Source organism: Lingula anatina, chromosome 3 (assembly GCF_051362555.1).
Source record: "Lingula anatina isolate TDL-2025a chromosome 3, LinAna3.0, whole genome shotgun sequence".
Classification (NCBI taxonomy): Eukaryota; Metazoa; Brachiopoda; class Lingulata; order Lingulida; family Lingulidae; genus Lingula; species Lingula anatina.
The window spans coordinates 33,628,569-33,655,489 of NC_141769.1; the positions used below are offsets into that span (position 1 = coordinate 33,628,569).

Sequence of the window (26,921 nt, forward strand, 5' to 3'; positions counted from 1 at the left end):
TACAGTCACCTTCTGCCCTGTTATTTGCTGCAATTTCCAGTGAACTGCTGACCCATCAAAGTGGCCCAACACCACTTTCTACTTACATCAAAGCTTTACAACAACCCATATGGTCCAGTTTTTTACTGAAACCTTTTTTGTATGACCATTATCTGGATGAAAGGTGTATATTACTGTCCACCCAGTGTTATTTTCTGGAATAAAACTGGTTGTTATCCCCATCAGATAAACATGGTTAGTTCAAGCAACACCTGCTAAGCTTTTTTTTTTTGGACATTTCAAAAGCTACCAGTTCAAAAGTGTCATGAGACTGACATTACACACAGTTTATTTCTACTAAATTCTGACCTAGAATTTTCATTTCTATTTCAATTTTTATTGGTAAATTTTCAAAATCCCGAACTATTTTCTTCCTCTTTTTAAAAACAACTGAGAAAACATTTCTGTCATACTTACAAATATTACTACATTTATCTACTAATTATTTATAATTATTCATTTATCTTTTTTTTTCTCTCTTCACATATTATATATTTCTTTCTTTCTTTATATTTTTATGTGTATGTGTATAAGCTACTTCCTTGCCAAATATAATATCCTGCTTCAGAGAGGGATTTCCTTCCAGTCCCTTTAGTCCTGACTACATAACTTTACCCCTGTCTTCCACCATGAGCCCCCTGTCATGGATATGTATACATGTTAACTGCCAGAAAAGAATGTCCGGCCATTGTTCTGGTATGTACAGTATGTCAGTACAATGTGGAGAAGATGAATCAAGTCTCTAGAAATCCTACTGTAGTACACTACTGAATGGTAGAAATACAAAACTGCACACATCCTGGCCTATAATTTTACCCCCATTTTGTTCCAAGGTTAGAGAAAGGCTGTAGTGTTATCTGGGTTTCATTCATAGCAAAATCCACAACATGAAAGGATTCATCTACAAAGACATTTGTCTACCTGGTGGGCATTTTGACTGGGGTAAACTTACGCAACATTAAATATGAACAACAAACCATAAAAAAAAGAGAACTAAAATTATGGCCTCACAGAGGAACTGTGTATAAAATGAACTTGTTGATTTTCCAGCAAACTGAAGAGGGGTCTATGCTAAAAGTTCCCAGACAAAGGGACAAGAAGAAAAATATCTTTGCTTTTCTCAAAAGCCACACAACAATCTGGTGCTGGTTGGAGTTCATTCAATTTCACACTGCAGCCCCCCCCCCCCCCCCCCCCTGCAACTTCTGTCTGCTTGAACAGTTACAAAGATGGAAACAAAGAAGATGATAATGGAGGAAAGTCATCCATCTTTGCCCTTGCCTCTTCTGCAGTTCCCCCATTTTTATATACAGATACCAAGAACCTTATCTTTTTTACAATAAAAAAGGGAAATTTTCAGAAATTTTCAGACATTATGACTTACTTAAAATATATGTAGTTCATTAATCAAACTAGTCTGTATTTTTATCTCTTTTAATAAGGTTGAAAACACACACACACACACACACACACACACACACACACACACACACAAAGTGAAAAATATGACGTCCCTTCCTGTTGTAAACCCCCACCATTAAGAGTGTTGTCAGACGTTGTCAGCCCAGATCATCTCAGTCCTGTCATTGGCCCTATTCTGAGTTAACAGACCTTTACAAGGCAGGTCTCACATCATTAACCCCAGAGACACTGGCTACCTGGCAGAGAACACTACCCACATACCTGACATAGTTACTGGCTTCTGAACAAACTGCTTTACACAGATTTATTACACTGCTGTTATTGAAATCATCTCTTCTTTTTGGTGGAGTGATGTACTGAATGTCAAAGTCTTTTTATTTATTGAAGTTTGCTATTAGTTCAGATAGATCTGTTTTCAGGTTACACGGTATTTAGTAAGTTTTTATACATTTACAGAAATTTGTTGTAATGACAGGAATGAAATGTTTGCTCTGTTTGATAACTATAAGTAATTTCATGACAAAATAAATGTCAATCCTAGGCAAGATTTTGTTTACGTCTGTAAATAAACATAAACAAAAAGTGAACAATCAGCATCTTCTGCATTCTTATATGCAATTTTCTCCAACCAAAATAAAGAATGTCTCATTTCCTCCCTTAAACTAGCTATATATTTGTAGCAAATGAAATGAGTTTTTCTCAAGAAAATAAAACCTAGGGACAGGTGAATGAAATCTTGCTGCACTTCAGTGTCTCAAGCACCTCTTCAAGAGTTCATTACAATTCAGGAGAATTTTTTTAAAGAAAAATATGTTTCATGTATGAGAACTCAATCAAAGTGGGATCTCCCAAATCCCCCCCCCCCCCCCCCCCCCCCCCCCCCCAATGATTTCCCTCCCATTTCATCATAAGTCTCCAATAACTGCAGTCTCCAATCAGTCTCTCAGCTACAAAAGCATTCCGTGGCACTTTAGCCTGATCTGTGACAGAGAGAAACTCTTCAGCTGACATGGAAACCCTTGATATAATACTGAAGTGGGAGTTGCAATATTTCAGTCTAACAAAGCCCATCAAGTTTTTCACTTGTTTCCTGTTCAAACACTTCCCAGTGCCTGTAAATAGAGGACAGAAATCGCTGTAAACAGAGGACAGAAATTGCTGTAAACAGAGGACAGAAATTGCTGTAAACAGAGGACAGAAATCGCTGTAAACAGAGGACAGAAATTGCTGTAAACAGAGGACAGAAATCCTCTCAATGTCAGGTAACTGTGGCTGATCACAGTGTGGCTGATTACAATGGCTGACCTCTCAGTGCCAGGACAGTGTATACAGAAACTTACGCCCCCCCCTCACAGTGAGTTAAGTCGTCCTAGCTTGTGGGCACTTAATCCATGGAGACTCTTGTTAAATGAAATCACTGGTTAACAGACTATCACTCATCCTCCTGTTGCCAACATACTCATATAATCATGAGCTTCTTCGTATCATAATTGATGCAACGAAGAGATGGGGCAGGGGAAGTCAGCCCCTGTACAACGTAACTGGATATACTTCCACATATCATTCAGTCTTGAATAATACACAATACATTCCTTAACATTTTAAACACTGAAAGAATCATATCCAAACACTACCGAGTTGAGGTAATAAAACTTTTCTAGTGATAAACACCAAGTTGATGATGTGTTTTTTCAAAGGATGTTATCAACAGAGAAGATCTCCTGGGGACTGGGTTACAATAGAGCACCTGTAACAACAACCTGTAACAGTGGAAAAAACTTTTAAAAACTGGCCTTGGAACTGTAACAATAGGAGAAACCCCAACAAACAGAGCCACACTGTATGGCTATCATCCCCGCTGAACAACATGTGATCTCTGTTTTTCCAAACTGTGTGTGTTATCCTCAGATGGTCAGTGTCACAGATACATATAAAATTTATTTCTATTATTTCTTTAAATCTGCCCTGGGGTCACTATGTGTATGAACCTGTGGTCAACTTATCAATGAGATCTTATCAAAAGGAACAAAACAACAACCCTCAACCAGAGATATTTGTTCTGTGATTCATCATTTTTTTAAAACTTCAAAAGTTCTCTGTAGTGGTCCAGTAATGTGGTCCGGCTACCCTGGACACTGCCCAAGACTGCCTGCAGCGGTCACAGGATCACACCATCCAGCCGTTTTGTCTTCACTGACCAGACCATGAAATATGTACTACAACCTTTTTTTCTTCTCTGACCATTGTCCGACAGATGCCCTGAGGGCACTGGACATGGCTGTTACCCAGCTCTGCCCAAACAATACTTGTCTTGTATTACATATATATATCAATTTCAGACATATGAAAATGTGATAACAAGAGACGGTAGTCTTTAAGCCCCTTTTTTGGCATACACTTACCTTCCACCAACAGCAAAATCAGAGATGGCATAGAAGTAGGATTTGAGAACCTTAGAGTCTCCGAACACTTCGTCTCCAAAAGTGTTCAGTCTGTTCAAAGTAATCATGATGTCCGTAGCTGTCACCCATTCCTACAATGGAAGATTTTATCAACATGTTTATAAGAGTCTTAAATAAAATATTGATAGGGCCTACTATTAAACAGTGTTTCTAGAAATGGCTGAAATAAAGATTTCATGAAAGCAGTAAACATCGAGATAATTTATTACTTCAGGGGACATTAAATAAAATAAATAAAAAAAGTTCTATCTTACTTTCAGTTTATGGAGGAAATTTATTGCACATATCTTGGTTTCCATCACTTTTTTCTCCCAAACATTTGACACCCATATGACAGTGTGTTATCTGGAGGCCATATACTTTTACTAGGCCAGTCATTATCATTCAGTAACACAGCTATATGGTTGCTCTGATTATATGGTCTTATAATAAATTATTATCTTAAATGGGATGAAGATTATAGAGGGAATTTTAAAGTGCAGATCTTGTCAAGGGACTGTTTAATAAAACCTGCCAATCACACTGGGTTAAAAGGCTGAAGTTTGAACAAAAAGCTGTTAAAATGAAAAAAGACCTTCCCGTTACTTTTCCATGCTTTGTGTTTTATGCCTCTCATTCAGCAGTGAAAATTTCACCCCATTAGGAAGTTTTATGATGCCTGTACAGTCATTCACCTCAAACGCCCCTTGAATTAGGCATATAATAAATGACCCAGGCATGCTCACAATACTGAGCTTTTGACACAAACTGAAATTAAATTCAGTCAATTTTTTTTTTACTTTTCTTTTTTAGGCAGGGGTTCAAGACTTGGAATGCAGATCATCTTGGACATAATGATCATGGGGACTTTTGCCTCAGTTATTGATTAAAAAATTTTAACTGTAATAAACAATAAACAAAATGCGACCTCACTCTACCTGTGCACCATAAATAAAGTGATGCAACTTCAATATAGTTTTAAAGACTGAGTAGAGAGTGATTCCTCATATGGACAGAAAATGAATTCTAGCAGAGTTCTCAGGATACGTTGCTCTGAAGTGGGGATACAGATTGTCTGATGTTTAAATATATGTGGTCATATTATCATGTTATTAACAAGTTTGTGGCAGCTCAGTGGTTTCTGTGTCGCTGAGAGGTTCTAAATTATCTGGCAGACAACCGACTTAAGAGTACTGACAACCATTACAACTATTTAAGGAAGCGCTGAAGTGGGGAGCAATTCCGTGACTAGCATTCATTTTTTTCTTCGACTTAAAGAGTTCATTATAACTGGCACTTTAGTAGGGGGGAAAAACCTCCTAAATTTTTTCTCAAACAGCCCATTTTGTACATCTCAAAAATTAACAGGTACTTCAAAGTGATTAAATCATGGTGACAGTTGTAAAAACTGAAAATCCTGAGAACATAGCTTGAAATTTCTCACCACATTTAGACCATATGCTAAAAAAAATCAAATTGAAGACTGAAAATCATGAAATCAGGCATAAGCCTGAAAACTTTCAACCATGCACATTTCATTTTTGGCAGCATCCTGAACAAAGATCTGTACAGTTTTTCTCCATACTTTCTCCTCTCCAAGCCATAAAATGCTGGCAGAATGCACCAACATAACCTATCACTTACTTGCAGCACTGGGCTAGAATCAAAACTTGTGGCACTCGGTCGTCCCTCAAGAGTACTGAAAGCCACGTTTCCTCCTGTCAGAGGAGAGATATCGCTGTATTCTTCCGTACATATTGCCTTAGTCTCGTCTGCTCGTGTAATGATTTCCCGCCTGCGTTTGCGATATGTCTGTTCACACGAGGCACTGTAATACTGATAGGGAAGAAAGCGACCATCCTGCGATGTTCGTTTGTAAATGGTGAAACTCTCTGGCCTTGGGGAATGGAATTTTAATCTCACGTATGTGATATCATATGATTTTCCTGAAAAAAAGGAAACAGAAAAATTCATTTAAGTATTTAATTTTGCACTTGGGAAATTACATTTCTATGTATTGTAAACACAGGCACAGGTTTTACCCACTGGTTGAACTGATCATTACAATGCAGGCCACATCTTTCATACATAATAGTAAAGTTGATTATCTGAGGATAACATGTGACCTACATCCAAACTAAATACTAGAAACTTACTCTGTCCAAATGAAAAAAAAAAACCTAAGCTATATCCAGCAGGCATTCACATATAAAACAACTGTTACATTGTGTGATTTACAACTGATTTTCACTTTTTTATCATAAATCAAGCAAAAGTAAATAATTTATGACAATATTTTGATAATGATGATAATCACATCATATTAGTTGAAGATAACACAACCAAACTTGTCCCACATATTGATGAAGTTCACAGGTCTTTCCTTTTTTTAACGAACCAGATTTTTTTATCTTTCAGCAGCTATTAACCATCAATGAACTGTTGCATTTATGACAGTAACATAGGAAGCATTGGCATATCTAGAGGGACTGCCATTCTGCAAAGTGAAGTGAACCAAACCTCAGCAGAGACAACTTAGTTCTATGGAAATACATTCCAGCTGAAACTTGAACATTTTTTCTAATTTGTACAAGAGACTGTAAAAACAAGTTAGTTTGCAGCCATATATAATTGACATGTATTTGCCATAAATCTTTACCATGTTTAGTAGCTGACACATTCACATACAACAGAGAAATGTTGACATTTCAAAACCCAGAAAAAAAACACTAAAAACTGTTCACACTTTATTACACAGACCCACTTAAATTAAATCCAAAGCATGTACAGAAAACCTTCCCACTGTCTTTGCAATAGAAGAATTCCATAGATAAGATAAGAATTACTTCAACGGACATCTTCACTTTTTCATCCTCCTCAGATACAGAGTGTGACCCTGCCATTTTGTTGTAACTGTCAATTATAATCAGTGACAACAAAGCAGTATGCCGCCAGGGTGACAGCACAGTGCGCCACAGATGTGGAGGTCACAAGTTACCAATAAAAATACACAGTTTACACCGACTTCAACTCACATCTTGCTAACTTTATGATCAACCTGCTGTCAAATTGAACGAAAACATTAAATTGCCTGTCAAAAGTATGAAGTTACTTGTTCACAGAAGAAACAAAGGCTGATAAAATTAGAATGTATTAAGAAGATCATTTTATTCTCTGTGTACTAGTAAATCAATATTACATACAAATGCAAATAATCAATATTTAGGATTCCACCCCCTTCTCCCCCCCCCATCCCCTCCCTCTCCCAGTCACTGTCAAGTTCGCTCTCCCTGACACCAGAAGTAAACCAGTGTTGAAGGGAGCCAGCTCCCAACCTAATGTAGCAGAGATTAGAATCACATGGCAGCCATTAGCCAGATGGTCGACTACTTTGTACAGGGCAGGGTCACAACTTAATAGGCACTTTCTACTCTCTTCATTTTGTACTGAATTAAAATATGAAGAAAAATACTGACCCTAAGAAGAACAACATTAGCCTGCTAGTGAAGTGCACATGACTGACCCCAACACCCATTGCTATAGTTTTCCATGAAATTTATGAGATAAATAGAAAAAAAAACATGCCGGGTCTCAAATAATGTTAAAGTAGCCATTTGAAGAGGATTTCAAAGAATTCCCAATATTATGGAAGGCATAAAACTGAATAACTTCACAATTTTTATCAATTTTTCCAGATTTGGTGGTAAATTAAAAATTTCATTAGGATATGTTTTGCCAAAAAGGTAAGGGTTAATTATATGTGTGAAAAGAGAATTGAGATATAACAATGTATTAGCACTTCAAACAGCATAAAATAAAGGGTATGAAACTGAAGAAGTTCACCAAATTCTTAAAATTTTACAGATTTGCCAGCAAGTTATCTTATATTGATACATGTGGTTGATAATGACAGAAGAAAGCCAGGTAAAATTTTCTTATATTATCCTCAAGGTACAGCATACAGACAAAGCTACTTGCTAACAGGAGCCATGCCATCATTCTGTATGCTAAAGTTGTGGTACAGCTGGTCAGAAATAGACAGCAAGTCTAAAGGAAGGATACAAGCCAAGGTTTTTTTTCCTCAACACCTCGCCTGCCCGTCTTTATAAGCCAATGGTTTAGAAGCATGATAATATGTGAGCCAGAGAAATGCATACAAGTGACTGGGCATTATACCTCCCTTAAAATAACTCATAAAACTTTAACAAATGAACAAAAGCAGGGCAGAACTAAATGTAGGTCAGATTTTTTTTTCAAATACTGCACTCAAAACTGTGTTCACTACCCAGTATTTAAATCAAAATAAATCTACTTTCATTAAACTTGTTTAATGTTACCTGGTTATACATATGATCTATCAGAGAGTCAGCAATGCTCAAAGAGAACAGGGATAAAGTGTCACTGAGGTCATGTCATTTCTCCTCTGATGTTTTTCAAAATGACACTAGCTGCGTTCACAGCCTGATCAAGCTTAGCCTTTGTGCCTTCTTCTCTAACACCACCCTGCCTGTACCCCCCACCCTACAATCCCCAAATCTTTGCTTCCTATGTCAAGCTGACCAATAACCTGGTAACAGATACCCCATTCACACTACAGTTGCCAAAATGCGCATTTCTATAATTCGGATTTTTCGTAAGGAATCCGATTCGGTATTGCGTTCACACTCGCTAAGCGAATCCGAATCCCATGTTGAAAATTTCAGGTTTAACTTCCTGTTTTGAACACTCGCGCATGCGCCGCACAGGAAATCTTAAAATACCAACAAAAATTTGTGACGACAAATGCAACTCAGAAGACATTCCAGCATTATTGAGAAGTATAAGGTGGCAAAAAAAGTTTGTTTCCTCATGTTGTAGTGAGTGGTGACCTCCAAATACGTTTGGTGCAATCGCTAAAGTAATAAACAAGCGTTCATAGATATCCGCACTTATCAGCACACATGCGCAGTAAGATCTGTACAGGTGTCGATTCCGGTAAGTTATCCGGATCGCGCTTAGAAATCCACTTCGCTTGCAGGATTTTGAAAATGCGCATTACAAAAATCCTCTTGCGTTCACACTACTGCATTTATTCGAATTGTGACCTAATTCGCAATTTATCCGGATAACTGAGCATAGTGTGAACGGGGTAATATACTGGACTAAACTGTGTGTAAGTTAAAACCCATGTGAATACAGTCTGGCCTATTTCTAGGGTTTCATTTATATATTTCATGATGTAATATAAGAACAGCAGTATGGTTAAGGAAGAAAAATCCGACTTTGTTCTAATTTGAAAAAAAAAATGTGTGAACTAGGAAGAAATCCATGTCTATATATAATAAGTTTATCCAATCAGTCTCAATGATTCCTTGCCATATAGCAGCACAGCTAATATCCTGTCCTGCAAACGACCAAAATGATGCCATGTGTTGGCATGCCTGTAACATGGCTCAGAACACCAGGTTCACATCAACAGAAAACCAAACTGGTTCTGGTATGTTTCATCTGACAGCATTGGCTGATAATGGCTTGTCTTGTTACAGCGTCCACCTATTCTATGGCCACACCTGGTCCGTTCAGGCGGTGCACTGCTGGGCTGGCAACTCCTGAACCAGTCTTGATATTTTCCATGTGAACACACTCATAAAATTCCAACTTTTCAAAATGTTTGTAAACAGAATGGTTCTCCTGTAGATGTCTATTTACTCTATTACTCATTGTATTTTCCAAACTTCAGTGACTGGCTGTAACAATACAACTTCCAGACACAACTAACTTCCCCTCCATAATGTCAGCACCCATTCAATTGCTACATATGGAGACTTATAAAGGTGAAATTACTTCCATCCTTCTGCCTCTGTAAGTGTGCAAACTGTGCTTGTACTAAAACTACCTTCTTTAAAATCAACTTTCACATTTTTTTGGGCCAGTCTAACTCCTGTCTAGCCTACGAGTACTTTTGCCAACACTCAAGTCTAAAAAAACCTTACTGCTTCCCTCTTCAGGCTTTTAATTGACAATATTATGGATGCATACGCTTTATATTGCTTAATACTTAATCATGTATCTAAAAATCAAGCCCAATGAGAGGAGCATTCATCCACTGCTGGCAGTAAATCACTGGTGGAATTCCTCTCTGTACTTCTCAATGCACAGGGTCAGTGCACACTTCTAAATATCCAGACACAGTTTATAAACTTTGTCAGATGCACAGATAAATGCCCTCAGCCTTTCTAGCACTACTTCCAAAGTTCACCGTCTGCCTGGTCTTCTAGCATGGTACATCTCTGATCTCTACTACTACACCCAGAACTTTGAGGCAAGCAGAAACTTTATCATGAAGAGTAATGGACTGCTACACATTATTCTTTATCCATAGCAGCCAACTTAACAATACTGCCTTGAGATATAAGGAAGATTAATCTTTTAAATATGTTTTTTTTTTCAAAATAATAATACTCCAGAATTATGACATTATTTTTTGTGTCATCTAGTTGTAAAAGTTCATGGGTGTAAGAGTTTGTGCAGATAAGTACATGTGAACATGAATATTCTTTAAAGCTTTTGCAGGTACAATACAAGTGACATCCACAATATTACTTCTCCAGTACACACTACTGCTACAGCCATAACACAATCAAGTTAACACCTCTTTAAAGGGTAAACAGTCTGAAATAGCTAATTCCACTGAGGCATCTCCTGTAGCCAGTTATTACCTCAACTCAGGCTCAGGTAAACTATTAGACAACTTTCTTCTACCTGAAGGGAGGTACCTTTTCATGTTAATGGAGCTTTTCCAAGTCAGGTTTTCAGCCAGCTTTAAAATTAAGCACTGAAAGTGTTTTGGGTCTAAAACACAAGACACCCATTTTAGCCCTTGGTGCAGGATTTATTAGTTTGAAGCACAGTGAGCTCTCTCTGATGGACAGCTGAGTTAAAAAGACCTTGTCCTCTCTCACACATCTTTACCTGGGGGGGGGGATTTTAATTGCCTAGGTATGTGATAGACCAGATATTATTTCAGCCAACAAGAAATATGGTGGTGGCTCAAGTCTGTTAACTGACCATGGCCTTACTGGTCATCCTATCCCTGGCCACTAGGGATACTGTCCCTCAACATTAGGGTTATCTCTGACCATTAGGGATACTATGCCTGACCACTGGGGAAGTAGGCATGACCAACCCTGAAAGGAAGGCATCGTAATATGTCCAGCAGCCGGTCAGTAAGTCCATTGTGTCCAGTTAAACGGTCATTTTTGTGGCATAGAAATGGCCAAGGTGTGATGTCCATTGTCCATACAACACCTCCACTGACCATGGCTGGCTACCTCACAGCCATCAGAGATACCAAACTTACTGGCCCAATAAATAAACCCCAGTCATATACCTCAAGGCTGCCATATTCCATAGAGATCCAGCAGTAGTCATAAGGAATTTATAACAGTAATTAAGTCATTAACAGTCTCATTACAATCAATTACAGACCATTTAGCCCCATACAGTTAGCATACTGTTCCCCCAGCTGGGTTTATCAGTGAATTAATGGGGGGCATCTGTTCACATGTCATCAGATCAACATCTCAGTAGTCAGCCCAGCAGAAGCCATCTTCACACTGCTTCACTCACTTTAGATCATTTTCAACTTTCAACTTAAACCCATCATAGAATACTAACTCCAGGCAATAGATGTTTGGACTGCAATTAAGCTGCCATGTAAATCCTGGAGTTCAGAAGTCAGGAGTTAGTATCGAAAGACTATTAGTAACTGAGGAATAACTTTTAATTCCAGCATGTCCTAGACTGGGGTTGAATTGCAATCGAGCAGGCTGCTTTATAGAATCAGTTAAACAATGGTTTGAGTCAAAATGCTAATGCAATCAGCCTACTATCCCCCTCCCCCCAATAATTGCTATACTCCACTCCATTTCAGAGCCACTCAAGTAGCTTACATATATCAGAATTAGACCGGTTCAGAACCAATGTTTTGTGCAAGAGTGAACAGAGCCAGACTTCTCTCTCCACAGGTAATTAGTTCCTTGTAGTAATGTAGAGTAACTTACACCTGTCCTTAATGAAGTATTTTGTAGATATTTCACCTACTGGTGTTCACAGATAAGAACACACTTACTCTCAGCTAGGAAGACATGAGTATGTGTGGATACATGAGGAATTTTAATCTGACCACCCAACCTGACCTTATGCATATCTCATCTTCAGATTGCCCCTTATTTTCCGTATCCCCACACTTGACATGTTAGGGTATATGGAGTTTGTTTCATTAGGACAGCGGAGCACCATAATTTTTTAAAATATGAAATTGGAGTTGCTAATGTTGATTTTTGCTACCAACTTATTTTTGCAGGCTCTGTGACAGAAAAGAGACTTCTATATCTGGTAGAAAGGGTCAGTGACTGGTGGTGTGCGTGGTGTGTGTGCATGGATGTGTGTGTGTGTGCGCGCACACCTATCTACCCACTCACCTATCTACCCTATCTACCCACATGTATATGTTTAAATAGAACTTAAATACATATATCAATTTGTGTTTGTGTCTTTATTTTCAAACATGTTCCAGAATAGGCCAAAGCAGTTATTACTAGGATATAAACCAGTGGTCAATAAAAGAGGTAGACTGTATACAGCAATAGTGAATGGAGTAAAGAAGACCATTTCCTCAGCTACACCATCACCTTGGTTTATTACCAATGGTCCCATTATGATCACCTCATCTGTTCATTTATACAACATCAAAATGAGACTTTGATGTCTAACATCAGAATAACTTTGTATTCCATTTGTACTTCAATTCCTAAGCCATCATTCAAATGACCAATGAGACATCCATCAAGTGACCAACGAGACATCCATCAAGTGACCACCAGGACTGCTGGACAATGGTCACCACAGTACAAATGACTAATATTTCACTGTTACACTGGCTGTAGACTATCAATGGAACTGTTCTGGTCCTTACACCATGTCTTCAATAAGAGAGAAATCATCTAAGAGTGGGAATTCTCTACTTGAGAAAATTTGCTGCCATAGAATTGACATCTATCAACAGAGCTTTTTGTTCATTTTTTATTCACTATCAGTATTGTCACTAGAAATGTTTCATTTATCTGATGACTTATATCAATGCAATATCTTTCTACTTATAACGTAAAGATTTTATGCCAACCTAACTCTATCAATAAACATCTTCACATTGACAGTTCAATGTTTGAGAAATAATTAACCTTAATGTGGCTCTAACCTTGAGGAATATACAACTAGAATCTATTTTATACGTTAATGTTGAAACTTTGTCCGACATATCATCCACCTATCATGTAATCTAAGAGATGCACCAGTATGCATCTTAACTGCACACAAGGTTCCCTTAATCTCCTCCATCTCTTTGTATACCTTTTGTAATTAACACTTTATCACTGATTAAGTTAATATCCCTCCATTAACATCCTGTTTAACTCACATAATCACCTGTGTGTGCATAATGTCTCACTACATTACTCCAGTGATCTACCTGGCTTTAGAGAGAAAACTAAAGTACACAGCTAACGCTGCACTAAAAACCCAATGAAAGACACCTTCAAGGTGAAGAAATTCTATTTTTATACCTTTTCCTGACAAAATGACTAAAATAACACTAAATTGCATTTGACTTAATTTTTATTTTTACCTTAACTGATTTAGTTCTGAATGACAAACTTATTTTGAAAGACAGTAAAATGTAATAGTTTTTATTTACATGGGAAGCCCTGTCAATCACTTTCATATCCACATCATGTACAAAAGTAAGAAATAAAATTATTTATTAAAACATATCATAACCCATAGGAAAAAGACCGGACATATTTCCATATGGTTATAAGCCCCATCTGGTCACTTCCAGGGTAATATTTGATAAAATAGCAAAGCTGCACATGGGCAAACAGAAGGGCTACTGGTGTTACCTCTCACCCCTACTGCCCTGTATTGCCCTGTATGGTCCCTTGATAGGCAATGAGGAGAACAATTACCAAAACCACATCCGACATCAGAGAAGACCACAACCTCGTGTACCAGGCTACCTCTGGCCAGGAATTTCCCCTTCTGTGGCTTTAACAAATGACGTCATACTGGTATCTAGGTAAACACAGGGAATGTGAAACTTTATCAAAATCTGAAATATGCCTCGGTTCTTTCAGTAAAATGTGTGGACATGGTCTTGCTTTATTACTCAATGCAGTGGTTATGATTGAAAAGATTTTTGAAAAAATTAGTTGATGTTGTGCTGTCAACAGCAAACATTTTCTTCACATATGGCAAAAATTACTACCCAGGACCCCATATCTGTGAATAACCTTCCATGACTCATCTTGACATGCATCTGCAGGGTATCTCTGACTTCATAAGATGGCCTTCTTCTCTTCGCAAGTATGTCATAGAAAAGGATTTGTTTCTTCAATCTTGTGTTTCTTATGTAACATATATAATAGGCTTGGTTCTACTTCTTCATTAGAATCTATACAACAAAGAAGCAGAACTCTACAGACTGCCGCCATTACTAAATCTGACAAAACTTAAACCAGTTCTGAATCATTTTCAGTGACATCATCAGTCTGTTAAGAAGACCAGCTGGTTGCCAGCTCAGCAGCAGTTCACCTTGTCTCTGCAGTATCCATTAGCCCCCCTGGTGTACATTCACAAGTGTAATTTATTTCTATGCATTCACATTATATTCCCCAGTACTAGTATTTAAAACCAAAACTAAAGATGCCCTAGCACATTTGAGCAAAGATTATTATAAAACTAAAAACGGTGTATACCAAATAAATGACAGCCACACCACAGACAGAGGACATATTAAACCTGTAGCAATCTCTTAGTCTGATGTCACAATCTAGGATGACTTCCAGACACAACCAAAGATATATCTCTATTTATATCCATACCTTAAAATGACCCCGTCTCTATTTCCCCTGAAGTAATATAGTGTAAGAACACATAACACCTTCAAACCTCTAAGACACCCTCCCATTATGCGAGGCAACCACAGTGGCAAAGGTGAACCTGCCTCTGGTTTATTTTTTCTTCAACACAGACAAACCTCCAAGCTCACAACACATGTGTCTAGCCAGCTAAAACAACATTGGATGAACTAAGGTCCTTTTTCATTCATAGAAAGAAAACACAAATATGCAGTCCTTTTTCATTTATAGAAAGATGCCAAAAAATCAGTCAAATTGTAAAAATTTCTACGTGCAATAGATAAATGCAAAATAAAAATAAATTGGTTTCAATCTTTTAATCACACAAAAAAATACTGCAGATTATGAGATGACATAGAAGAAATAGTCTGAATCCACGCTCTCCTAAGACACTACAGTAAAGAAATTGACTCAAAATATTTCTGTGTAACAATAGTCCATAGACAAAAAAGTAAGGCATCATGAGTAAGGTAATCACTTTCCTCAGTCTCCCTTCTGAATCTCGTCTTCAAACTACCTATCATTAATGCAAGTGGCATTAGCTTCCAAGACAATTCTTCATTTGTTTCCCTTTAAAAAAGCCAACTTTAACTCTTAAATTACTGCAGAAGATTAACAAAAACACATGTAGAAAGCAGCGAAAGAAGTCTGCCCTGTAACAATGGCGATATTGTCCCGCCACAAGCTGCTGTAAGCATTCCATTTCCTTCAAACAACACCACTAAACTGTACTTTTCAATTTGAAAGACAAATTGTGAGTTCAGCAAGTTCAGCTTCCCATATGTCTATATAGAGTTAGGAACAGTTTACCAAATGCTGACAGGATTTGTCAATATTTGTCTTAAATCTTGGCTGTAGTGTATGCATGATCTCAACACTGTTCTTAACAATGTAACCACTATAAATGTAAAAAAAAATCTGCTGTAGGCATTTGACTTTTTCTAATGCCTGTTAATATAAAAGAACTCATTTATATGAACCATGATAAAGATCAGATTTGAGCCATCTACATTTTTTCAAATTCAAAATGGAGACACTGTATGTGTTCCTAAAAACATATTTCCATCCTATATAATCAATGAAGAGCGGATTCCTTGACCACATGCTGTCAACTGTCAATGACAGAATACAATCATTATACCATATACTTTAAGACAGAACAAACTGGCCTAGAAATGGTTTATATCTTGGACCATATCAAAGGGTCCTGAAAAGGGCCATAGTTTCACATTCCAGGAGTCAACTTCAAGTTTTAAGAAATAAATACCTATAGCCTTGGTAGGGCATGGCAATGCCTATTACACCCACACACAACTGAACATTACAAGTGAACCCTGCCAACCTTTGCACTACAGACGGCTGACATTAGGACTGTAGAGAAAATGTTTGGTATTTCAAGACTACGCAACAAACCAAATACCCTGTGAGTATAGTTACTTATATACTGACTCTGTATACCCTCTTCTAAGTAGTACAGATACAATAGAGATGATAATATTATAAACTGACACAGAAAAGTCACAGAGGATTTCTGACACTAGAGGAGGGTAAAAAATGATGTTCAATACACTGATATCAACAGTGCTTAAAGACATTGATTGCTAACCAATACATATCAGTAAAAAGAGAGCCCAGACTCCCAGGGTGTCTTTCACGCCCCAAGTCCTGGTATTTCACACTGCCCTCTATACACTAGTGGTAATAATGAGGGTCACGTCACAAGGGCTGGGGTTACAGGGGTGGACCAGATTGGATTACTACCCCACCATTGTCCTACCTTGATCTTACAGTAATGTCATCTGTGGCTGAGGGTTGACTGGATACCTACTTACCTAATACTCCACCACTTTAAGTCGGGCTGCAGGAATAATTTAAACTTGGGGCTCCATATTGTGAATATACACTGGAAGAGGTTAACTCAAAATAGGCATGTCTGCTGTATAGGCTAACTAGAGGGCAAGATGTCACTTTGCCTCCCTCAGTGTCACCATGAATAAGGTGACATAACACTTGGTTTTACTTGGTGACATCAGATACAGAGACTGTCTGCCTCTTTCTAAAACCTTAAAGCCTTTTACGGAGACCTATCGGATGCCCATCTATCCCATATCTAAGATTAAAGGCAAAGCCAATCTACGGACGGTTCTAAATTGCCACGGGATATTTAATTTTTGGAAAAATCCCTTTTACTCTCCTTGGCTAGACAGATAGCAATCTGATATGACTCTTAATATCAAAATTCTCACATAACACAGGTTTCTTTTACTCAAAATGGCTCTATTTCAACTTTCAACTAATTCAATTTAAGTCCGGAAATTCTTTGCTGCTTTATCTATCTCACTGCAATTCAGGAAAGAGGAGCATTATACCCTGCAAAACTCTTGCAGAGGTCCTCCAGCAAGCCTGCCAGTAGTTAAGATTTTTATTTCGGTCTTTGGAGATACTTTTGTTTCTTTTATTTTCTTCAACAAATTTATCTGGAAATACTATTTTGTTTCATTTTCTGATATTTCAAGCATGAGTACAGTTACTTTCTATATGAATTTACTATTGTAATTAACATCCTCAAAATCATCCAGGAACAATGCCTTCAGCAGTCAGGAACTAATCCAACTTTTTAACAGAATTATCTGTCTTTACATATTGCAACGTACACACCAAAAATGACCGAATTCTCTTTCACCTGAACACCCCAGTATCAGCAGTCTCTGCTCACCTTGTAAAAAGGTACCCAGTTAACCTGCCTAATCTACACAAACTTACATAATGTGTGGTTTATGTGGCCACAAAGATCAAGATTCCGCAGTCCATTGATGGCTTACTGTTTGTCCTCACCATAATACAAACCATAAATAAGCTTTCCCTGTACACAAACCCGTCCTATCACAACACCTGGGAGATAACACATACCTGGAGAGACCAACTCTACGCCCCTACTGGCACCTTCTACAACCCCCCAATGTCACAGACTTTAGCTGGGGACACCTAACTTTTCAACATTTTTCTTCAGGATTATTAAAATTGATGAAATCATTACTTGGTTGGTTCGTTTATTCTCTGTAATTTGTATTTAAAAAGAGTAAAATCATGCTTGAATGGCCCCAGGTGTGTTTGTGTATATATGTGTACACCTAGAGAAGAAACAACTTTTGGATACTGGTCACTGCACCATGGACAATACAGATGTACCTGGCTATGTTGTTGTCATATGAGAAAGGAATGTCCACATGTTTGGGTGGCAGAGACACTGTATACAAATTAATAGCAGGGATAGTAAAGGGAATACAGCTGACAAAGTTAAGGCAATGCATTTCCCCTGTTAAGATTTAATCAGAAAATCAGATTGTCATAACATTAATGCTTGAAAAATGGCCTGCTAAATGTTTTCTTGCAACCCTGAATTGACCAGGAATTTTAACATGTTCTGGTTTCATCCATTTCTACTGCATGTATTAGAGAACTGATTTCCATCTATTTTTGTGGAGTATTCAAGCTTTTATGAGGTGATGCACTGCTGCCTTAAGGCTCACAGATTATATGCTTTTTATTATCATCATCAAATTTTTCTCTCTGAAACCACTTCAGCATACATGACAAGCCACAATGATATAAATACACAACTTCAAACCAATCTAAGTCTGTGTCCCTAAACAACACTGCCTGCAACATGACCCATGGGGTTTTACTATTGTTCCACACCTAACAGATCAACGAGATATTTTCTGCAATTTTCCCTCATTAAATTTAGGTTTTGTCACCACTCCTTTGATCTCCCCCCTACAGGCCCTGTTAGGTTCTTTCTGTAGGCATATCACAATATCATATTGTTATATTTCTTCAGTACAAATCTACACAAGGAAAGAATACCTATAATAGAAACCAAAATGAGGAAAATAGGCTCTTGTGTATGTTCCGTTTTGGTTACAGAGAATGAGAAACACAAATCTGTGGCAAATCCAGAGCAGTTTAGGCAAATATGGATTTCAATAAAAATATAACTATTTCAGAAAAACAAGAATTATGCATGATTGGTCCCAGCCCTGGTTCCAGATGCATGACTGGAAAGTATTGCTCACTTCACTTCAAAGTGAAGGCAAGCGGAATTAAATAGCCAGCGGTCAAAATTTTCAACTACTGACCCTTGTAACAGGGTATCACACTACCAAGCCAACACAATGGACGACTAATTTTCTTGAACGCATTGTGGTTTGAAAATAAGCTTTGTCAGAGGGCAAGGGTCCTAACCTGTGAATAAGATGGCTCAAATGGACAAGCAGTGTTTCTGCTGACTTGTTGACTACCACTGATTATTCAAGTCATAGAGTTACATTTTACTGAAACTACTTTTATATCACTGAAAATATGACTTGTTTCACCCTTTTGTTGAAACTTTCACCAATTGCAGGTGTGTTCACATTTGAGAGAAAAAAGGAGAGCCCATCTGACATCACTGGACAAATGATGTGACCAGACAGTTACCAGTCAAGCAGAAGACCACCTGTGAAATGAAGATAAAGAGGAAGACTAGAACTAAGGCTGCGTTCACATGCAAAATCTATTTTCTAAAAATCTAAAAATCTATTTGCGGTATCTTGTGATCATGGTCCGTGCCCCAAATATCCCACGGCGTAATTACGGGCAGCGCGAGCCAGTTACATCCAAAGCTGTAATTTATTCTCATGTGAACGGTCCCTATATCCAGTTTTGATGAATATCTGAACATCCTGGTGCCAAATACCATAAAGATTGGTTTCAACAGAGTTCCAGATCCTCAGTTTGTTAATGAGGCCAGTGTGAACACACCCCGGACTGATCATATGCAGATCAAAGGCAATTTTGTGGAAACTTTACCACAGAGGTGTGGCGGGGTCAGGACATCTGGCTCACACCTAGCCTGCAAATGAACTGATTGGTCTTTTTCTACCTTGTATTCCTTCTCCTGAACCAATCCATCTTCCTGAGACTGACACACACAGAATGTGAAGACTTCTCTCTACTACACAGTAACTGTGCACTGATGTTCTCTTTGAACTTCTTCTACTGGCTACATTACATCTTACATTTTAAACCCAGTTTCCTCTCTCCATTGTGTTATGGTTTGTGTAGAAACATAAATTTTAGCAGTGAAGCCTCCTCTTTGAATTGAAGTTTATAACAAGGTATAAGCAAAAGCAAATCAATTATCTTTTAACTTTTTACTTACATATATTTTACTTGATAATGTTTATGTAGGAAGACAAAGAAAAAAAGACAAGTGATAATGTTATGCAAATTTGTGTTGTTTCTATATGTTGCTGGGGAAGGGAGGGGGGAGCAAGAGTTTTATAAACCTCATAACCCATCCAGCAAGCATGGTAGACTCTAGTTAGTACAGAGAGCCCTAGCCAACACAGTGTGGAGATAAAGTAGCCGACTTCCAAACCTTAATTTGTACAGGGACTCACAAATGGCTCTAGCTCATGATAATGAACAAGGGTTCTGTTGAATAATGAGATGGATATGGTTTGAGGATTAAGATCTTATGCAAGAATGATTAGCTTAGTCTACACTAAACTGCAATCAAACAAAACGGGCCTCTCGGGTGACTACTTGACTAGAAGTCAGATCAGTATTCACAACTCTTTCCTGCTTTAGTCACTGACTGGTAATTATTTTAAAAGCAACATTTTGTGGCTTTCTGCATCTTTTCAATTAAAAAAAATAATAATAAATAAAAGAAAAAAATGTGCAAATTTTCTATATGGCTTCCTTAATTTCTTTCTCATGTCCATATCAAAAGTGTTTATTCTTTCAAATATTAAGATATTTTTCACCTCCAATACACCTGCCTTCAAGCACAGTGACCAAGATTGCCAGATGCCCCCCTCTCCCTTAATTATTATCACAGGAGGTCAGGATAATAGGTCCTCAGGGGCAATGAATTCAGAAGCCAGTTAGCTACTTATTAAGAGCTTGTCCACGAGAGAACCAGCCCAGGGTGGCAAGGTGGGGGTCAGCGGATTTCAACCAAATTTGTTGTATGGAGGCATATTAGGAAGTTATTCATGAGTTAGGAAGGAATCCCAAAAATATCTTTTCTTCAGAGAATTATAGCCTATTATAAGTCATGGCTTATGTGGCCTCTTTGAGACTCCATTTTTACCTTGGAAAAATAATGATAAATTTTGTGTAAATTAAACAAAAATGGAGAAAACTAAAAAATATTAGACCTTACAAACATTGAAAACAATCATTTGGCTTGCCACAGATATATGTAGAATTCAGATAAGACCCTGCTTGGGCGAGCCACACCCATTTATAACACCCCTCCCCCCAAAGTCCAATTTTGACACTACCATCTTTAATTGCATATATCTCCATCTTCACAGGGTTTACAGCTATAAAACTGCATGAATATTTTAGGCAGATATGGATCACTCCAAATCAAGTTTCAAAAGTTACTGCTGTATTAAAACAGGTACTGAAAAATACCCCCAAAGTTGGCCATTTTTAAGGCAAAAAATCGTGGTGGATTCATTCAAGTCTATGTAGACAATGGGTTTGATTAATTTATTAAAACATTTTGCTCTACAATGTTGTTACTAAATTAATAGGGCTGGTGAGCATGGAAAGTGGATGTGTTCTAATGAATATCAGGTCAGTGGGTCATAGGTCAAGGTCATTGGGCTTCATTTTTGTAAATTGTCATATATGGACTTTTTCATTTGTATGGACAAAAAGTTAAGAGGAAATAAATCTTAGATTCTATTACTTTGGATAAGCACTGGCAATTAACTTGAGAGTTTACATGATTATATATATATATATATATATATATATATATATATATATATATATATATATATATATCATCAATTTGGTGAATACAAATTAAAATCTTAGTTTAGTGAAGATTTCTTTTTGGTGCAATATTTATCATTTAGAGATCCGGATATGCCTTATAGTATTTATGAGATCAAAGCCAGAACAAATCTTTTTTTTAATTTTCAAAAGTTTTTTTTAATCATCCACACCACTTTTTGGTGACTATTTATGAGCAAACAGTAACTAAAAAATATTCAAATTAGTTTATTTTTGTCTCAGATGAATAATTACAAATAATAAAAAAATCACAAAATTATAATACAGCAATACATGCAAAGCAGTGCAACATTAGTTGTGATCATTACAACCTATATCATAATGTAAGGTCTAGCAAAACAAGATAATTCCATTCAAAAAGCAAAACTAACACAACTGCAAAATATATCCTGGTGTTATGAAACATCTTAACAGTTTTATATCAAACATTACAGCTCATAACATCAAAGTTTATAATACATTCAAAAATAACTGCCGATTTTTTCTTCCTGAATAGTCTGTAACCCTCCTTACTGACATTTCAATCTCATCTTCATGCTCACAAATGCTAGGTTCTGCTGGCCTGTTTCTTGTGCCCTTCTAAACTCCTTCAGTAAAAACTCCTTTACTTTATTTGAATATAGTTTAGAGTTCTCTAGGTATAGTCCCAGTTGGTACATTTGCCACAGAAAAACCCAAATTAACTTTAACATCAGTATCACTCATATTAAAACTGCTCAAGGAAGAGAGACACCTTTTCTCATGTTGTAGGAATCAAGAAAGCCAAATTGTTGTAATTGGACACTCCAGTCCACGCAGGTTTGGAAAATGTCTGTCTAGCTGGATGTAGAAAATGGCAGCAAAAGCGCACCCCTCCACTCCATCTGCAGAAACTAAGGACTCATGCATCTCCTCAGCATTTGTTATATTGTGGCTTTCATTTACATACATGCCTTTCTACAACATCCATCATTTCCACACTAGTTTCAGTTTCTGCAAGGCTTTGGACTCTTTTGCTGACCATAAGATCACTGTGTGTCAAATAAAACCTCTCAAATGTGCCTGAAATATAAATATAGCTTACTATAGACACATGAAAACACTTATCTCAAAGTTAATTGATACGTTGATGAAAAATAAATTATTATCCCATGTGTCAATGTTTTATAGGTAAGACATGGTTTCGAATATAAATTATGATGAGACTAGCAATTTTGCCAAGACCAGCCCTAACTTCAATCTAATTCCAATTGTTACCCTTAAATTTATTTTACCCAAATACCCTTAAACCAACCTAAATACCTACACAAATCTTAAAAGATAGAATTATCACAGGTCCTTAGGCTGCATGAAATTTCATTATTTGAAAGGGGGCATTTTTCTTTAAGAAAAAAAAAAAGAAAAAAATGGACCGTTTACCATTAAAAAATTGCACCTAGATCATTTTTCTGAGTGACCTTTTTTCTGGCTTTTAGCCTGTATTAAAATACAAACAAACCCGTTTCTTACCTGAACCAAGTGGCACCAGTAATATTCAAATGGCTTTTTGTCTACACTGACATCTGCAAGTTAATCCCATGACATATTTCGTTATAGGCTCGTTTTTCCCTGTGTGGATGGTTTCCAGCACAAACCAAGCCCATATCCCTATGCTGGTCACATGGTGTAACCCATTCATTCTCCCAAAGATACTTGAAAATGTCCAATTGCGGTCATCGGAGACAAAAGAGTCCACACCTGACAAGAATCAGTTTGCTTTCGTAACTCACGCTGTTTTGCTTCACGTAAACGCGACAAAGACGACTGTTAATATCTCTGTTGCAGTTTTTCAATACACTACATGTTTTTTCATATCTGTAGACACAGTATAAACCACATGATATACGACTTCGGTGAGGAAGATTTGCAAAGAAACAGTCTGCGCTTTCCGCCATGTTGGATAATCACGCTGTGTTGTTCTGTCGTTAGTACATTAGTTTCACATGATTTTAAAATGTGTTAGATGCTTGTTTTAACCAGAAAAAAATTAGAATAAGTAAAATGAAGATATAAAGCTCAACTGACAGTGTTTTAAACCATTTGTTGACTTGAAAGAGATAGCTGAAGTTGAGTGCACCGATATATGTGTCCAGATATATTTACGAAAAATGAAGAAATTAGGTAATGTTCTATCTCTTACAACGGACAAGTTGTAGAACAGCAGTAAGTTTTGATTTCATGTATAAATAGATTAATGAGTTATCTGTTAGTCCTGAACACGCTTTACCCCAAAGACCTGTGAAGATGAAGATATTGTCAAAAATAGAAGGGGGGTGTTCAAAGCATGTGGATCGTAGCTCTGAGAAAAACGTTTAGTTTGTTACCATGGAAACAAAGAGGGTGAAAAAATGTATATCATTTTAATCCCCTATCTTTAGGTTATAACATATCACCAAACTAAATCATTAAGTGACACCTGTATAAACTGTAAGGCCAATCAATATAACCCTGTTTTTCAGATTAATTTTTGGTTGATTAACCCCCCCAAATTGTGACTGCCCATATCTCTGTAGGTAGGGATTTTTTTCAGGAAATATTGCAGCCTCAGATATTGTTCATATAAAAGTTCAAACACACCAAATATGGTGTAAATCCGTTCACCCCCGCCTTGCCGCATTTTCTACATTTGGTCTGGTTTTCTCGTGGACACACACTTAATTACTTAACTTGATCCCCCTTATCACAGGAGGGACATTCTTGTCTAATCTGTGATTTCCACCTGGTGACAGAGGTGGAGTGACCACTGGTCATCTACCTGGCCACATCTGCCTGTAATTAAGTACAGTGGTCACATCACTGCCTATTGTTAACACAACAATACACTTCCTGCTGGCTAGTTGGACATCAACTGGAAGGGACCCTGCCCCAGCACCTATCTCGAGAGCACCCAGGAAATGGTGGCCGGGTGTTATATGTATATTCTTTATCCCAGTATTTACCCACCACGTATTTATCAATTTGTCCGGTCTATTCCCCAGTGTTCAAACTACCAGGTTAAGTACCTCTATTTTCCACCAGATCAAGTTCAAGATGGTATTGTGGTTCAGTCGGAGACTGCTTGGTTAACACTACATGTTTGCTGAGCATACAATACCAAGTTTTCCTGTCCACAATACCAGTAGTGTACCAAATCACAATGTACCGACCACAAACACTGCGACATGAATGAGATATACATACACGCTTCATGGGAGAAAGGGTCGCTGCATAAAGTGTCTATGAGCGAGGAGGTTTTTAACACAAAAAATAGTGTGATTAAGGAAAAGGGTGGCAGCTTACGCACTACAAGTGTCTGTCTGGGCATGAAGTTCATACCTGAGAAGTTTTGAATTAAAACATAGCTCAGCCCTGTGTTCAGGCTGTTTATAAACATCCCTGCAGCAAAGCAATTCTGAATTTTCAGGTTAATTTCCATCTTTCTATAGATTCTGAGTTATCATCAACTCTAAACACTGAAAATTGATCCACGAGGGTGATTTATTTACTAACAGGCCTAAGGCAAGGAATTCCTTCTGAAGCTGTATGAATGAAAGAAGTTCTGTACAGAAATAATATAGCCAGCTCCGTGCTCTATAATAATGCTCATTCTACTATGGCAATTACCATTTATCATTTATTCCAGCATATTGCATGTACTTTCACATTATTCTGTGACCTTGATATCCATCTACAAGCATTTCCTCTCAATTAGCAATAACCAGATAGATCTTTGCCTGAAGAGAAGGAGGAAAATGCTGTCACTCCCACAGTACAAAAAGTTTGAAGTGGAGTCTTTCAAATTTATTTCAAAATAGGACAGAATGCCACAGAAAATATGTGCCAATGTCAAGTCTTGATAGTGGAAGCAGCTGAGAGCTATGGAATATCAAGAAAGATATAATGTGACAAAAAGTTATGTAAATGTAGAACACAGCTACAATGTGAGATTTATTTTTAACACAGACTTGGGTGCAAACTAGTACTGTGGCTTCCTTCAGCAATGACTTCTCTTGTTTGGGGACCACAGCCATGTAAACTGGCCACACTGGAGAAGAACATAAAACTAAATCCCACAACATCACATCTTACAACAATACCATTGTCTGTTTGTATTTTAAGCCAAGATGGATCTTTGTACATGAAATAATTTAAACACAAGTCTGTGGTGTTATTGGAACCACATTGTTTTCTAACCCTCCCCACATATCAAAAGATTACCAGTAATCACATTTACGTCTCAAATGCCATAAGACAGGCCACAATCTCTGACTGCACCGGACATGAAAACCTGTCCACATGAGGCATCTTCCTCCATGGAGGAATAAAAGGAGCTGCTTATAACCCCATCCACATGGGGACCATTAGATCTGACTGAAATGTGCATAAAATATGGGCTGCGGAAAAATGTACTGGATCTAACAAGCTGTGAAAATATTTCTAGCCACTTGAAGCCAGGAACTTGTGGGAACCTCCCTCTCGGCCCCAGACAAAGAAACACAGAGAACAGCTGTGGGGGGAAGCCAGAGAGAACGGATTTTTAAATGGTATATTGTGCTAACTTTCACAGTTGAAGCTTTCTAACTCAGATCTAACATGTAAACAGAATGCAAACATGTGACTGCACAACTCAAAGCTTATTATTACTGCTTGACATCTTGGCTGGAAATTTTGACTAAAAGTATTTCATGATTATTGAAAACATTTTTTTGAAGAAGTCTTACACTTGAATCTCACTGTTCAATAGGGTTGAATTTCAGATGAATTTAAAAGCTAAAAACAAAAAATCTTGATGTCTATGCTAGTGCCATGCTGGTTGCATTTCTCTTATTTATGCAAGCAATGTGATTTCCACTTTCGGTGTGATTTTCTGTGTAAAAACAATTTAGTGTCAACAAACCTCTCCAAGCAAGACATAGTCAACACTGGGATACATTAGGTTGATCTCCTCCACTTTACTTCAGGGTGGGTATTGTTATATAAGAACACATGCAACAGAATTTAACCTCATTGGACTCCTTCTTTTTCATTTTCATGAATGAATATACTAGTATGTATGTTTTAATTAAAGGTTCCCTGATATTCACTTATGTAATTTTTCTTTTGTTTTACTTTCTGTCTCAACTTTCTGGAATATATTTAACATTAAACAGAAGTACACCATGCATCAAAGCTATAGTAAAACACTGAGCTCAGTTTATAAAATATT

At 37.4% G+C, this 26,921-nt stretch overlaps 1 protein-coding gene and 1 long non-coding RNA gene across 2 annotated transcripts in view; both read right to left on the reverse strand.

Annotated features, from left to right (window-relative positions):
• The window catches only part of LOC106175158 (laminin subunit gamma-1), a 47,239-nt gene that overhangs the window by 19,799 nt on the left and 519 nt on the right, over positions 1 to 26,921 (reverse strand). Inside the window, exons 2-3 of the mRNA XM_087009717.1 lie at positions 5,547 to 5,848; positions 3,864 to 3,994 (exon numbers count right to left, since the gene is read on the reverse strand). Of these exons, the coding sequence (XP_086865843.1) occupies positions 3,864 to 3,994; positions 5,547 to 5,848 (433 nt within the window). The remainder of the gene's footprint in view (positions 1 to 3,863; positions 3,995 to 5,546; positions 5,849 to 26,921) is intronic.
• LOC147763271 (uncharacterized) lies at positions 21,913 to 26,919 on the reverse strand. Its single transcript, XR_015333615.1, has 2 exons — positions 23,207 to 26,919; positions 21,913 to 22,759 (listed from the first exon to the last, which is right to left on the reverse strand). It is a non-coding gene; the product is annotated as an uncharacterized LOC147763271 (long non-coding RNA).